General features: G+C 44.9%; 3 protein-coding genes across 3 annotated transcripts; 2 read left to right on the top strand and 1 right to left on the bottom strand.

The window, feature by feature from the left end:
• Positions 1-184: 184 nt before the first annotated feature.
• On the bottom strand, positions 185-5303 carry commd5 (COMM domain containing 5). The gene is made up of 7 exons (XM_037462585.2): positions 5047-5303; positions 4672-4832; positions 4318-4346; positions 4188-4238; positions 3944-4039; positions 3650-3725; positions 185-1524 (listed from the first exon to the last, which is right to left on the bottom strand). Exons 1-7 carry the CDS (start codon positions 5165-5167, stop codon positions 1423-1425), a joined length of 636 nt encoding a protein of 211 aa, XP_037318482.2. The 5' UTR covers positions 5168-5303; the 3' UTR covers positions 185-1422.
• A 6-nt stretch (positions 5304-5309) lies between these two features.
• fam199x (family with sequence similarity 199, X-linked) lies at positions 5310-11644 on the top strand. The gene is made up of 8 exons (XM_037462584.2): positions 5310-5420; positions 7436-7614; positions 7869-8088; positions 8303-8461; positions 8577-8738; positions 8984-9167; positions 9276-9379; positions 9504-11644. Exons 2-8 carry the CDS (start codon positions 7448-7450, stop codon positions 9675-9677), a joined length of 1170 nt encoding a protein of 389 aa, XP_037318481.2. The 5' UTR covers positions 5310-5420; positions 7436-7447; the 3' UTR covers positions 9678-11644.
• Positions 11645-12655: 1011 nt separating this feature from the next.
• smim19 (small integral membrane protein 19) lies at positions 12656-14050 on the top strand. Its single transcript, XM_037462586.2, has 3 exons — positions 12656-12925; positions 13344-13468; positions 13639-14050. The coding sequence occupies exons 1-3, from the start codon at positions 12801-12803 to the stop codon at positions 13695-13697; spliced, it is 309 nt and encodes a 102-aa protein (XP_037318483.1). The 5' UTR covers positions 12656-12800; the 3' UTR covers positions 13698-14050.
• The last annotated feature ends 246 nt before the right edge of the window (positions 14051-14296 follow it).

Below are 14296 nucleotides of genomic sequence, written 5' to 3' on the forward strand. Positions count from 1 at the left end.
GTGCCTTCGAATAGTGTCTGCATCTTTCACATCACACCCTACACAATTCTTGCCTTTTCTTTTAAATGTTTAAACAAAATAGTTTACAGATTTAAAGTTCTATATAAAGTCATTGAGCCTTACATTTTCCGTTTTTACAGCCTATTATTCAAGATTTTGTAGGCAACAGGTTTATTTTTGTTAATAACAGATGTTAATATATTACAGTTTAGCTTCTAACACTCAGAAATCAGGAAGCGACATTGAAGGTCAACTGGGGAAACTTCACAGTTGGTGAATGTTCTCATAAAGGGAACATCCACGGTGTTCTATTAAAGGACATGTGTATGCTAATATGTGATGATTGGTGAACACAAAGCCAACTTAAGTTTTCGATGAATCAAAATGTGAAAGGTCATGTGATGAACAACGTTATTACTCTGCAACATGAATGTGTGTACCAACTTTTATATATTTTTTTAAATATTTCACCAAACACCCCAAAATGTCATATAAAATAAATAAAAAGTAATTTACCAGAGTCCATACGTTTCATCCTCTGGGGACCATCAATCATACAGCTGTGGAGATATTTCCGTGTGGAACCAAAACAACAAACATTATCTAGAATCATATCACTTGCATAAGGGTTGACGTACTGCACGATTAGGACTTTGTTGAATAACATAACAGATTTCCAAACAGCATGGTTATGTGACTTTACAGGGCACTGCTTCAGGTGTTTGTGTGTCCATGGATCTCCATAGTGTGTGTATTGCCGTTGTGTAGGTGAAAGTGTTGAAGGGATCGTTACCTTTGAACAAATAGGCCTTTGCTCGTACAGTAATGGAGATTTTATTAGAAACGTGTGATTTGAAGACGTGAGGAGCATTGATGTCCTCATGGCAAACATACAAAATAACCATAAGAATCCACAATTTATATTTTTATACAACATTTCCACAACCCAAAAGACAAACAGACAGACATGTTTGCCCCATCAGTGGTCATAAACACACGTGTGTACAAAAAGGGTTCATTTTTCAATAAGCAAATCCTTGTGTTTCCAAAGTGTTCGGGACCAAGTCACATGACACCGGGGGAAATGGCTCTTCAGGAAGAGAGCGCCTGAGTGCTCACCTGACTGCATTCGTATTTTGGCACAACAGAGGCTTGAATCCAATAATGTATGTACAGTTAACAACAAGGCAAGTGGAGGGGTGAACGTCTAGATGTCTTCTGAACTAAAGACTACAGGTCCTTGTCTTTTTGTCTTCAGTCTGGTCACTGTTAGGCGTTCCTACAGTGCAGCCAGCTGGATAAGTGTCCTTATCATTTTTCACTCCGTCACTAATTAATATGTTGGATGCCAACACGTCAAACGAGAACAACAAGGCGGGCAGATTCAATAACTCATTACTGAACAGGCTTTTACAGTGTGAATCAGTCTTGGATTTTGAGGATGTTCCTCTTCTCCAGGTCGTTCATCTCTTTGAGAATCAGAGCCACGTTGTACCGGAGCTCCTGGAATTTAGACACGGGCACCTGAACAAGAAAACAGCCGTTCACTGACAAGGAAAAACACACAGGCTTTACATTAACATTAAGATTACCCAAAACGTTTCAATGAAAGTCTAAGGGGCGTTGCCTAGGGTAGGCCTCTGACCTCCCTACAGGGAGAAATTGGTTCACCCCCAAAAATGTATTCTAAACCACCACACATACACGTCTTATTCATTCACATTTTACTCTCAACTCCTGTTTTAAAGACTGAATCCCTGTGCAAGTCGTCATCCCTTTGTCCCTCTACTAAAAAAAGACATGTACTGGATAAAAAGAGCGATCAAAGCAGCAGAATCTAGATTGGATGCTGAGAAAGACATATGAGGGTGAGATAAGGTACATCCATCAGTAGAATGCGCACACCGGATACTGCTGCTGCTAATCTTCTAATTCTGGAGTAATCTGATCATGTAACTGCTGCAGTTTGTACAGCAGTAGTACAAGTCCTGCATCGTGCTTCTGTCCATATGAGTAACCTACTTTGAGAGCTGAGGTTGTCCTGAAATCATCGGGCAGGTATGTGTGTCTGGAGTGTGGCGCCCCCCGCTGGGCAATGTGTCTTACTACTTGAAGGTTTTTTGCTTTGGAAGTCATTTTTTATAAAGAGCACATTTGGATGTTTCTAACAAAAGTGATATATGTTAGAAATTAATAATCCATCCGTCCATCCATCCATCCATCTTCAGCCGCTTATCCGGGGTCGGGTCGTGGGGGCAACAGCTCCAGCTGGGGACCCCAAACTTCCCTTTCCTGGGCCACATCTACCAGCTCTGAGTGAGGCATCCCAAGGCGATCACAGGCCAGTGCAGATATAATCTCTGCACCTGGTCCTGGGTCTTTCCCGGGGCCTCTTCTTAGCTGGATGTGCCTGGAACACCTCCCTAGGGTGGCGCCCAGGGGGCATCCTTACCAGATACCAGAGGTGTGGACTCGAGTCATGTGACTTGGACTCGAGTCAGACTCAATTACATTTTCTGTTTTTTACTGTATTTGGTTAATGTCATTGTATAAAAAGAGGTTTAAATACATACAAATCTTACAGACATACATGATTTGTATACATTTTATTTCTGTGGTAAGAGGACTTGAAATGACTCGAAACTAAAATGGTAAGACTTTGGACTCGACTTGGGACTTGCCTCATCTTTGACTCGGGACTCGAGGGCAAAGACTTGAGACTTACTTGTGACTTGCATAACAATGACTTTGTCCCACCTCTGCCAGATACCCAAACCACCTCAACTGGCTCCTTTCAACGCAAGCAGGAGCAGCGGCTCTACTCTGAGCTTCTCACCCTTCTATCTCTAAGGGAGACGCCAGCCACTCTCCTGAGGAAACCCATTTCGGCCGCTTGTACCCGTGACCTAGTTCTTTCGCTCATGACCCATCCTTCATGACCATAGGTGAGGGTAGGAATGAAGGTTGACCGGTAGATCGAGAGCTTTGCCTTTTGGCTCAGCTCTCTTTTTGTCACAACGGTGCGGAAAAAGCGAGAAATGAATAAGACTAAAATAAATATATGTTGTGACGGCAGAAAAGTCGAAACTGTCGGCACCGTGAAACTACAATAGTTACTTGTTTGGGCTCATAGGTTTGCAGGAACAGAGGTTCCGCCAATATTCTGTTGGAAAAAAGCTGATTTGTCAAGAAATGGAATGGAACCGTTTCATAGCATCTGTTCTTCTTTGTACAAACAGGCTTTACAGTCGCGGCGTGTCACAAATAGGTTCATGGTTAAACTGTGATTAATAAACGTTTCCTTGATTATTCGCTCGTGATCCTGTTATGTAACAAGTAACAACTGAAACACTCACCAGATGGACACAATGACCATCCATAGGAAGGCAGCCCTTTCCCATTAAACCCAGAGACCTTTGTGGTGCAATCTGAATATTGTGTCTGTTGTCTAGAATATAAAACCATGATGAATCTAGGCATGTTTGTCCAGGCACCTTCACTAGTGGTGTCAAATGGGAAGAATTAGATTGAGTAGTAGATTGAGTTTGTATTCATGACCTGGTACACGTACATTCAGAGTGAAAACTTCCAAAGAGAACGTAAACCTGTCTGTACATTCATCAAAAAAAATCAAAAAAATCAATAGTACCTCAAAGCGGTGAAGGCTCCCATCTGATAGTTTCATCTGCATCAGAACAGACGGCTGCAGGCTTCTGGCTAAAGAGCTGTGGAGACCAATTACATTTAGTCAAGACACGTTTCCAAAATCTATGCATGTTTATCATTAGAAGGTGTCTGCTTTGTCTGTTCAACCCCAGTGGCTCTTACCACTAACTAATCCATCTGGTTTTGTATTCATTTCAAAAGACAACTAATAAAAACAAGCAGAAAGGCTTCGATGGACCGGTTTATAAGCTGGAGCTTCTCACAAATGGCACATTACCTCGTGGAAATGGCGACATCCACCCTCCATTTAAAGTCTTCTACCGTGGGGAGGTGTGGGTCATTCCGGGCAGTCGCTGCATCTAGAGCTGCACGCCTGCAAATAGGAGAGAGGTCCCACAGCAATGATTTCTCCCTGAATGACGTCACCCCTGTGGTGCTAAACACCAACCACAAGAAAAGACAAAACCACACAGGCTAAAATGTACAAACGTCTACATTTAGAGCCTGTAAATTCAACACACCTGTTGCCAAAAACCACACTGGAGAAATCTGTGATGAATTCTTCAGGTATCCTGACAGACAAAACAGACAGCAGCAAAGTCAGCACAGCGCATCAGATCATCAAGGGTGTGATTAAACGACGAGCCGTACCTCAGTTCCCGAAGATCCTCTCTGAAGGCCTAAACGTGGACACAAACCCCACGTTAAGTAGCATTTATACAAGATTTGCAATGTTTACATCTTAAAGATGTGTAATACCCTGTTAGTGAATGTGTTGTGATGGATACTCACACAGGCGTGTTGTTAGGATTTCATCATTAATTATTATTATTATTTATTTCTGTGACTTGTGAAATGTAGTCCGTGCTTTTCAGTGTCACCACGGACACTGAGAAGCACTCTGTAGGAATTCGTATGGAGCAATCCAACAATCCAAAGCAGCCATAATGAATGGCATGCTAAAAGGGTCCGCTGAGGAAAGGGGGGGGGGGGGATCTTGCTCACCTCTTGTTTCAGGGAGGACGCGGGGACGCGGATGGCCTCGGACAGCAACCGGTAGACCCCGGCGACGACGTGGCTGAGCCTCTCCTGGGGGACGGTGCTGCTCTCGGCTATGGACTTCATCACCTCGCTGCAGTCCTTCCCCTCCAGCCCGCTGACCACCGCTGGACACACAGGAAGACACGTGACACGTGACTATAGCCGCTGCTGCAACTATTCGGGGCCTCGGGGTAAACGCGAGCAGCTGGTGCCCCAATAATGACTCGTTGAGCAGCTATTAAACGTATTGGCTAGAAGCGTTTAGACATCTAGCTACAGGTTGAAAAGAGACTACACGCGACGCCCTCGTGGACATCTAAGGTTAGTGAATCGATTTACCTTTCAGTATTTTTCTGAACATCTCTTGATCCACATCCTTAAGGTTTTTCGACATTGAGTCTATTTCTGGTGGTATCCTCCCTCCCAGAAAGCTGGAGTCCTTGGCGTGGCTTAGAGACATGACTCACCATGCACTGATATGCCGTGTGTAGCGTTAAAAAAAAAATTAACAAAAACTCACGAAAAACAGTCGTTTGCGCTCTCTTTCGTTGGAGCTAGTTTTTGTGTTTACGGGATAGCTTCCGCCTTCAAGTCACATGACGCCGCGCTCGCTCCCGGGAGTCTCGCGGTGACAACTCACTTAGGTCATCGCTCGAAGAGAAAGGATTTGCAAATGGAGGAGGCAGAAATAATCATTCTTTGAACGACATAAGGTTTGTGTTTTGATGTGGCTAGCTCCTATTTCATAACGTTGTCAGCTATATAAAACCGTTATATGTGCTTTTTGGGGGACATAGTCGAAATCGGGCTTAGTTAAGTGTCGTTTTGTGGCATGGTAATTGTTAAGCTGACATTCGGAGGATTAACGTTAGCAATTGTCGTTAGCAGCTAACGTTAGCTGCTAACGTCGTTAGCTGGTGTTGTGCTCAAAACGCAGACTGTTCTTTACCAAAGACGTTCATTGTGTATAGTAACCGTAAGGTTACACGCACGCGCATGCAGCTGTCCTCTACTGCCGCACTCTTGTTTTTGTATCTGCGATAATATCTTTACAGTCACCGACGTCTTTCCCACTGTTGACAATAACAACAACAACAACAATAATTAACGCCAGCTAGTGGAGTTGTGTTCTTAACGTTGTTGTTGACACGCACCAATTAGCATTCGCAGTGTCTTTAGCATGCTAAGTTACACCCCTAACATTAACTAGCCTTGTCCGCCAACGTCACAAATGTTACCAGCAAAGACTTAACGCAAACTAACTCCAGAATCTAATGTTGCTGCTAACTAATATTTGGAGTGACATCGAGATCCTTCCTGTTGCACTGGCACGCAATGGCAAGTCTGTGGCACCTCAGTGCCAACTCTAGCTGGTTTATCAAAGTGGTGGAATATATTAATGATATAGTAACGTCAGATACATGTATAATACATGTTTTTAGTATTGTGTAATATGACAAATTGTGTGATATCATTTTATGAGTAGAAGTGTTGCACGTCACTTATCTTTCAAATTACTCCATACTGCAGATCAAACCTCAACGATGTGTGCAAAGATAAAATTAACTTTAAAATAGTTAATTTTCGAACCAAATATTTACTATATATAAAAATGATACAGATAAAGACTATTCACTGTACACAATGTGCATGTTTTTATGTTTCAAAATGAAAAAAACACATGTACTATTACACAAACAAAACAGACAAACGGACTAGTTTTATTTAGTTTTCAGGCTGGATTTGAATTGTCCAAAAAAAAAACTCCTAACATCTATTCTTAAACACTATTCCTTGAGCTCCATGGAAAATGTCATAGGTTCAAGGAGAGATGGTTAGGAGAATTTATGACTAGTTAAGAAAAAGAGATTCCTCTTATTCTTCTTTGTCATACAAATCTAATCCATCAAGCTCCGAAGCTCCTTGATCCTCATGGCTGCTCTGCCAACATACTGAATGTGTGACGCGGAATGTCATCTCTCTCTGGTGTTTTCTCTCATGTCTCTGTGAGCTGAGTGTAAAAGCAACAGTTCTTTTTCTAAAGCAGAAGTTGTTGGGTAGCTAGGTAACGAGTGTCGCTGTTGTGGTACCATAAAATCGAAAGGACTTACACAGAGTGAACTTTAACGTTACGCATTAGCAACTTCAATTAAGTCCATTTGCTTTTTTCTGGTTCATTTTTTTTTTTTAAATGAAAGAGCCTGACTGTGGCCCATGAAGCAGGAGGGAGATGGCTCTCTCGCTCTGTATTTTATGTCACTTCCAAGGCCACACAACAGAAGGTACATTATGATGAATACAGCAGCACATAGGTACCAGTTTTCTTCTCCAACAAACCGTTGCACATCCAAGCAAATAGATACATCATGTCTATTATATTTTTTGCCTGACTCATTCCAACATATCATTTACAAAAAAGAATCCAATAATATATGGTTACTTTGTTACAGACACTGTGTTGATGATGAAGTCATTCTAAATACTAAATATCAGCAGTGTAGCTGTGGTTCAGACTGCATAAGGGATTTCTGTATACAAACAAATTTGCTGCAATTAAAGTATGGACATGAATGACTACAACCCAGTGCTGTTAAATACAAATTGCTTTTTTGAGGGTGTGCCATGTGTTTCTTATTGAATTTAATGCTGGTTGTTCAGGCTGTAGCTCCGTATAAAAAAAAGCACCCTGTCATGTTGGTCTTACCATTTTCCCCTCTTTCTGTGTCAGGTACTTCTAGCCATGTCTGAGTCCCTGTATGAGAAGTTCTTGGCCCCAGAGGAGCCCTTCCCTCTCCTCTCCCAAAGAGCCAACCTCAGTGACGTGGGAACCCTGGATGTCAGCGACTTTGGTTGTCAACTCTCATCTTGTCACCGAACAGATCCGCTGCACCGCTTCAACAGCAACAGGCAAGGGGGGAGAGTGTGTGTATTTGTGTTCAGCGTGTGTGTATTTGTGTTCAGCGTGTGTGTGTGTGCGCTGAGAGAAATTGCCCTCAGTAACTCGTGCATCCTATTGTTTTCATCCTATTATCATTTAAGATGGGTGTTCATAATGTAAAATGGCTTTCAGTGGTGCCCTCAGTCTCAGAAAGACGATCTGAACCGTTTTCAGAAGAGCTTTACAGGATGCGCTTTTGACGGCCACTCGCTCCTCTCCCCAGGTGGAACCTGACTTCCCGTGGGACCAGCGTTGCCAGCTCGGAATGCAGCGAGGAGCTCTTCTCCTCTGTGTCTGTGGGGGACCAGGAGGACTGCTACTCCCTCCTAGATGACCAGGAACTCACTTCTCTGGACCTGTTTCCAGAGGGCAGCGTTTGCAGCGACGTCTCCTCCTCCATCAGCACCTACTGGGATTGGTCCGACAGCGAGTTTGAGTGGCAGGTTGGTTGTGAGCTGGCAGCTTTTCCAACCTGATGTGATTCCTTTAAAAAACAAACAGTTCTGTCTTTAAATAAAACAAAAATAAACCACCAAACACGCAAATAAGCAAATAAGTCCTGTACAATATATATTTTTTCAGTTCTAGGATCTTCTTGTTTCTATTGCACTTCAACCAATCCGTTTCATGCAGCAATGATTAAATCCGTCCTCCCAGTTACCAGGAAGTGACATTGCCAGCGGCAGCGATGTCCTCTCTGACATCATCCCGAGCGTGCCGAGCTCGCCCTGTCGGTTTTCCAAGAGGAAGCCCAAACCCCATCCTCACCGCAACCTGGATGAGTTACCATGGAGCGCCATGACCAACGACGAGCAGGTGAACAAAGCCCGCCGCGTCGCGTTCTATTAACCCGGCAGTCCGAATACGCTGTTAAGCACTCCCCATCCATCCTTTAGGGAAAAGTCACAGCGATGCTTCTTGTGTTTTCCAGGTGGAGTACATCGAGTACCTGAGCCGGAAGGTCAGCACAGAGATGGGCCTGAGAGAGCAGCTGGACATCATCAAGATCATTGACCCCTGTGCCCAGATCTCCCCCACCGACAGCGAGTTCATTATCGAGCTCAACTGTCTCACGGACGACAAGCTCAAGCAGGTGGGCAGAACACCCCCCCCCCCCCAACACAGCGAGGCTTAATTCCAAAAACTGATTAATAGAATAATACGGGCCTTCTCGTCGTACCTCTCATTCCATTTAAGGAAAAGAGTCGATTACACGTTAAATTCACCGACGCTTGGGCATAAAATCATTTGGCCGTCTCGTCCGTCAACTGAAGCGAAAAGCCAATGGATGCCCCGCATGCAAGAAGCTCCTTCAATAATACCCGGTTCTCGACCCAGGTGCGTAACTACATCAGGGAGCACGGCCCCCGGCAGCGGGCCGGCAGCACCAGAGAGGGTTGGAAGAGGAGCAGCCACAGCAGCGCCAGCACCGGCGGCGTCAGCGCGGCCAGCAGCAGCAACGGCAGCATGGTCAGCTCCGCCAGCTCCTCTGCCGGCTCCACGGCCTCCAACTCCGTGGCCGGTGAGTGGCAGCGACAAGAGAAGCCCCCGAGCTAGAAGGGAAACCTTTTAAAAAGGTTGCTTTGACTTCCCCGGTTGTAAAAATGATTTGCGTCACGCTGCGTTCCAGGCGGTCCGGCCTCAGCCTGCAGCGGAGGCAGCGTGGCCAACATCAGCAGAGCTCACAGCGACGGCAACCTCTCCAGCGCCGCGGAGCGTATACGAGATTCTAAAGTAAGCGTGTGAGCCGCCTGAAGGGGAGCCGGACCTTACGATGGCCGGTCCTACTTTGGTTCATTTGCTGTTGGCTGTTGTTTTCAAAGCCTTGAACCTCATCTCTCTGTGTCTCTCATGTCAGAAGCGCTCCAAGCAGCGGAAGCTCCAGCAGAAGGCTCTGCGCAAGCGGCAGCTGAAGGAGCAGCGGCAGGCCCGCAAGGAGCACCTGAGCGGGCTCTTCCTGAACGAGGAGGTGCTGGCGCTGCGGGTGACGGAGGAGGACGACCGCGGCGACGACCTGGACATACTGATGTGACATCAGTGAAACTACCAGTGCTCCCTCTACGCCAGACCCCCCCCACCCCCCCACGCTCCTGCCCTCCCTCCCCCCAGAGCACCAGAAACCGTGTTGGATCACGGCAAAGCCTGCCTACAGCAATAATGCTAACATACTGCTCATGCTTTGATTAAATGTTGACCTGTCCAGCCTGCTTAAGGCCAGTTCTAATGCTGCAGCAACTGCGTGTGTGTGTGTGAGAGCATACACACACACACACACACACACAGAGTTGTTGCAGCATTACACCCACCCACCCACCCATACACACTGTACCGTGGTGAGGTATTTGAGCTTAATACAGCTATAGTAGATGCTGTCCCCACTCATCCAGCCGTCGCTGGCAGAAGGAGAGGTTCCTGTCTGTGACTTCCAAGGGGATGGAGCTATATGCATTGTGGCAGCATGTCACATCCACCCACTGTCCCCCTGGGGCTCTGGATGAAACCGCTGCAGATGGTGATGTGGCGCGTCGCAAAGTGGCTCGGCAGTATCAGAAAGCGCTTTTCAAGGTGACAGCAGATTGACTGTAGATAAGAGTGTTGTCATGGCGACAACTATGAAGAGCTATTTCTAAATAGGGGATGCGTGAAGTTTCCTGCCTGCCCCTTAGCTGACAGATGTCCGTCTGAGCTGTGTCCGTCTTTCTACCCCTTGAATTTCGCGGTCCCCTTGCCCCCCCCCCCCCCCCCCCCGAAGGCCTAGAAGGAGCACTGAATCTGTATGCTGACGTTGTCCCGCGTCCCCCCGCAGTTCATAAACTACCAACTGGCTTCGTTAATCGCGGACACCTTATGTATTGTAAATACATGATAAATAACAGCTTGCTATTTCTCTTTCCTTTCTTTGCCTTGGTGATAAAGGTTTGATATCACATTTTCTTTTTTCCTTGTGTGCGTGTATATATATTTATAAATATATCTATATTTATATATGGGTATAGATATATCTATAGATTTATAGATGTATATATGATATGGTAGTGGACTAATAGGTTATCGTAGCTCAAATGCTGCCACTGGTTCCTTTTCTGTACTTGAAATCTTATTTTGAAGCGTTTGGCTGTTTAGTCACAAGTACTTAAGTTTGTTCGTCTCGGACATCATTTATTCCTCTTTTTTTGTTTCCCCCGTATCTTTCCCCCGAGACGGACTAAACGACTGGTTTACTCCCGCGACGGTATCCTGTCGAACGACTCGACCACTGCGGTACCTTGGAAGCACTCGATGGTCTTTCTAAGCCGTTCTCACTGATCCCGTCGCGTCTGCCTGCCTGCCATGTGGCCTGTTAAGTTTTTTTGCCGCTGAACTTGGGGCTGGTTTCTTAAGTGCGTGTGCCCCGACGTTGAGCCGTGCTGATGGGGACAACGGCACCCCCCCCCCCCCCCACACACACACACACATCCTCTTTTCTCCCCAGCTTTGTGTGGAGTCGTTGCTGCCATGCTGTGGTCATAATTTGCTGTGAGTAAGAGTAGATTTCTTCATTTTTCTGTTTCTCACACCTTCGTGCTGCTCCCCAGTTGTCACAAACACGATGAATCACAGCAGATGTTATTTACTTTATGTGTACTGGGCTCATGGCTCTTTGTCTGTCTCATGTATAAAGTTACTCATCGCAGCGATAACGCAAAATGACGCTTTATGTATTCTGTAGTTATGAATTAATAAAATTCTATTTTGGAAAATAAGATACTTTTGAAAAAAAAAACTAAGCGTGATGCAACAAAGGTGTTTGTATATAAAGTATAATGTAACGGCTGATAATTTACCTGAATTAAATGTGGTTTAAAAGAAGTTTGAGTTCAAACAGAACTTTTGGGCAGACTGGTTGAGTCCAACAGATCTGAACCATCAGCTACAACACCTTCTACATGTATTGGTTCCTTGCAGACCGTCCCATTGACTGTAAACACGACAAATAAACTAACGCTGCATCCTAATGTCTTCTGTGTCCACGTTTCCTTTATGTGCCACTGAAAACCAGCTTCTAATTAAAGACATGGAGATATTTCTGGTTTTGTTTAACTTTTCTCTGCCATTTGTCCACTGACCGTTAACTTTGGCGTCACAATGGCCCACGTTGTTTAATATGAGATTTGTACCTGTTCCACAGTTGGTAGATGCTGTTATATACAATATTGAAATCCATTAATGTTAGTATATTTTGTATTTTTTATATATTTCAAATATTTTTGAAGATGAGTAGTTTTTATATTTAACCCAAATGTACAGCTGTCAAAATGTAAAATCAAACATATATGTTGGACATACAAGGAGATTGTCATGGTGGGAGGTGCATGCACGGAACAACGGAGAATAATGGTCAAATAAATCAACAATAGAATATGAAATACAAAATAAAGAGATCAAGTGCACAGGCAAACAGAAAGTATTACTATTAAAAGTGTCCAAAGGTGTCGCTCAGTCCGCGGGAACCCGGGCTCTGTGCGGACGGGAAGAAACGGTTCGTGTGGCGGGAGGTTCTTGGTCCTGAAGGACCCGAGGCTCCTGACTTTGTTGTAGGACACCACCGAGTCCTCCAAATCACCGAGGGGAGTGCTGCGTTCGTCAACCGCACATTCGGGGGAGCCGACGGACTGGGACGCCGAGTCGTAGCCGAAGTGACGCACTCGTTGGACGAAACATGAGCGTCCTCGAGAGGATGCAGCATCTGGATTGAGACGTGGCCCGGGTCTCATTTCGTCGTCTGTATACTCCACAGGCTGCTCGTCATTCGTCGACTGATTGCACTGTTCTTCCATCTTTTTGTAGTTTGTATACTAAACAGGCGTGGATATGTTCAAACATAAAGTTAAATTATCACCTGTTTTTGTATTATTTTTTTGTAAAAAGAAACTGTATGTGCAGTATATGGAGAGCAAAGGAGAATCAGCTGTTCAGGCATTGCAGGGCGTCGAAGGACCCAGCCACTGAAATGAGACACTAGCACGCGCCCCGGAAGCAGAAGTGAGGAAGGACATGACGTCGCTGTTTACTGCGCTCAGTTGTTTTCCAGGGCGCTGACTGAAAGTGAGCCAAAGAGGCGCCCGCGACTAAATCTGAATTTTCACGCAATTCGCCGCGAGGTTGTTGCATTACGATGGGGGCGCACGGGAACGAGCACGAGTCAATCGACTACTCCGTGCACGAGGCCTGGAACGAGGCCACCAACGTCTACCTGCTGGTGATCCTGGTCAGCTTCGGCCTGCTGATGTACGCCAGAAAGTAAGGAGCCCGTGTTACCTTTTAGCGGGCAGCGGTTGTTGTTGTTGTCGTAGGAAAAGAACACCAACCAAAATACCAACAATAACAGACTCCTAACAAAAAAAATCGATTTTTAGGTGATGTATTTTTCGTTCCTTTTTGGCAGCAGATTATAAGTAGGCTCCTCCCTTTATGTGATCTCTCAAAATAAAACAATTTAAGCCAGATTACATTGAAAATGTTAGTATGTAACGTACTGTTTCGTTGGTTACTATTCTGCATTCATGTAACCCTTCAAATCATTGTACTATATATCTTTTTTTACAAATTTGAAATATTGCCATGAGTCGTCACGAGCTTTGATGTTCTGCAGAAACAATATGGCCTCCTTCTCGCTCTTTCTCTCTCCCTGACATCTGTCCTTGTGTTCCTCACCTAGAAACAAGAGGAAGATCATGCGTATCTTCACCCTGCCCCCCACAGCTGGCACCAGCCCAGAGCCCAACTTCTACGACAGCCTGCAGAAGGTCCGCCTGAGGCAGCAGCTGGAGATGTACTCTCTGGGTGAGCAGCATCATGTAAAAATGTCCTTTTCACCTTGTCCCTAGAGACAAAATACGTGATTATTAAATGTTCCACACATTAGCTTTTTGGCTAAGTCAAACCCGGTTTGATGTTCTCGGCCATGTTTCATGTGGTCAGTAAGTTTAAAATGTCCTCCCGTCTTGTTGTAGCCCGGAAGTTTGACCAGCAGCAGGGACAGACGGACAGTGTGCAGCTGTCCATGGAATGAGGCCGCAGGGGACCTCGTCCTTCTCCGTCACACCAAACACTCCTGCGTCTTTGGAGTCCTCCGTGGGTGGAAATGGAAGGACTTAAAGGACGCTACGCTGAGAAAGGTCTCCATTCCTCCTCCTGTTGTTTGGAGTTTATCCGGCTGGAGACGCAGCACCAAGAGGTTGTGACAACTGATGAACTTAGTCGCGATTTAAAAAAATATATATATCATGAAATGTTTTGCACATAGACCTAGATCCTCCAGATTAAATTTAGTTTCTAGTTTGTTTTTTACTTGATAAATATTTGTCATTTGTGTAATGAAATCACGATTCTAAGATGTGAAAATAAAGATACTTGAACAATGAATGTCTTTGATCAGTCAGACAAGCATAATACAGCTTTAGGCTTATACTTTTTCATCCTTCTAGTCTCCTCACAAACTAGTGAGACATTTAAACGGTATCCAGAAAACAACTTTCTCCTGTCCTCAAATGTATGTCCATGCAGATAGTTTGACCACAAATTAAAACCTATTCATGGCCCGAGTCAAATATATTTAGGGATGGAATTCCTGTAACCACTCATCAGCATGGCCGCAAAAAAAGCGAACAC

The sequence above is a fragment of the Pungitius pungitius genome, chromosome 2, assembly GCF_949316345.1.
Source record: "Pungitius pungitius chromosome 2, fPunPun2.1, whole genome shotgun sequence".
In the NCBI taxonomy this organism is placed as follows: domain Eukaryota; kingdom Metazoa; phylum Chordata; class Actinopteri; order Perciformes; family Gasterosteidae; genus Pungitius; species Pungitius pungitius.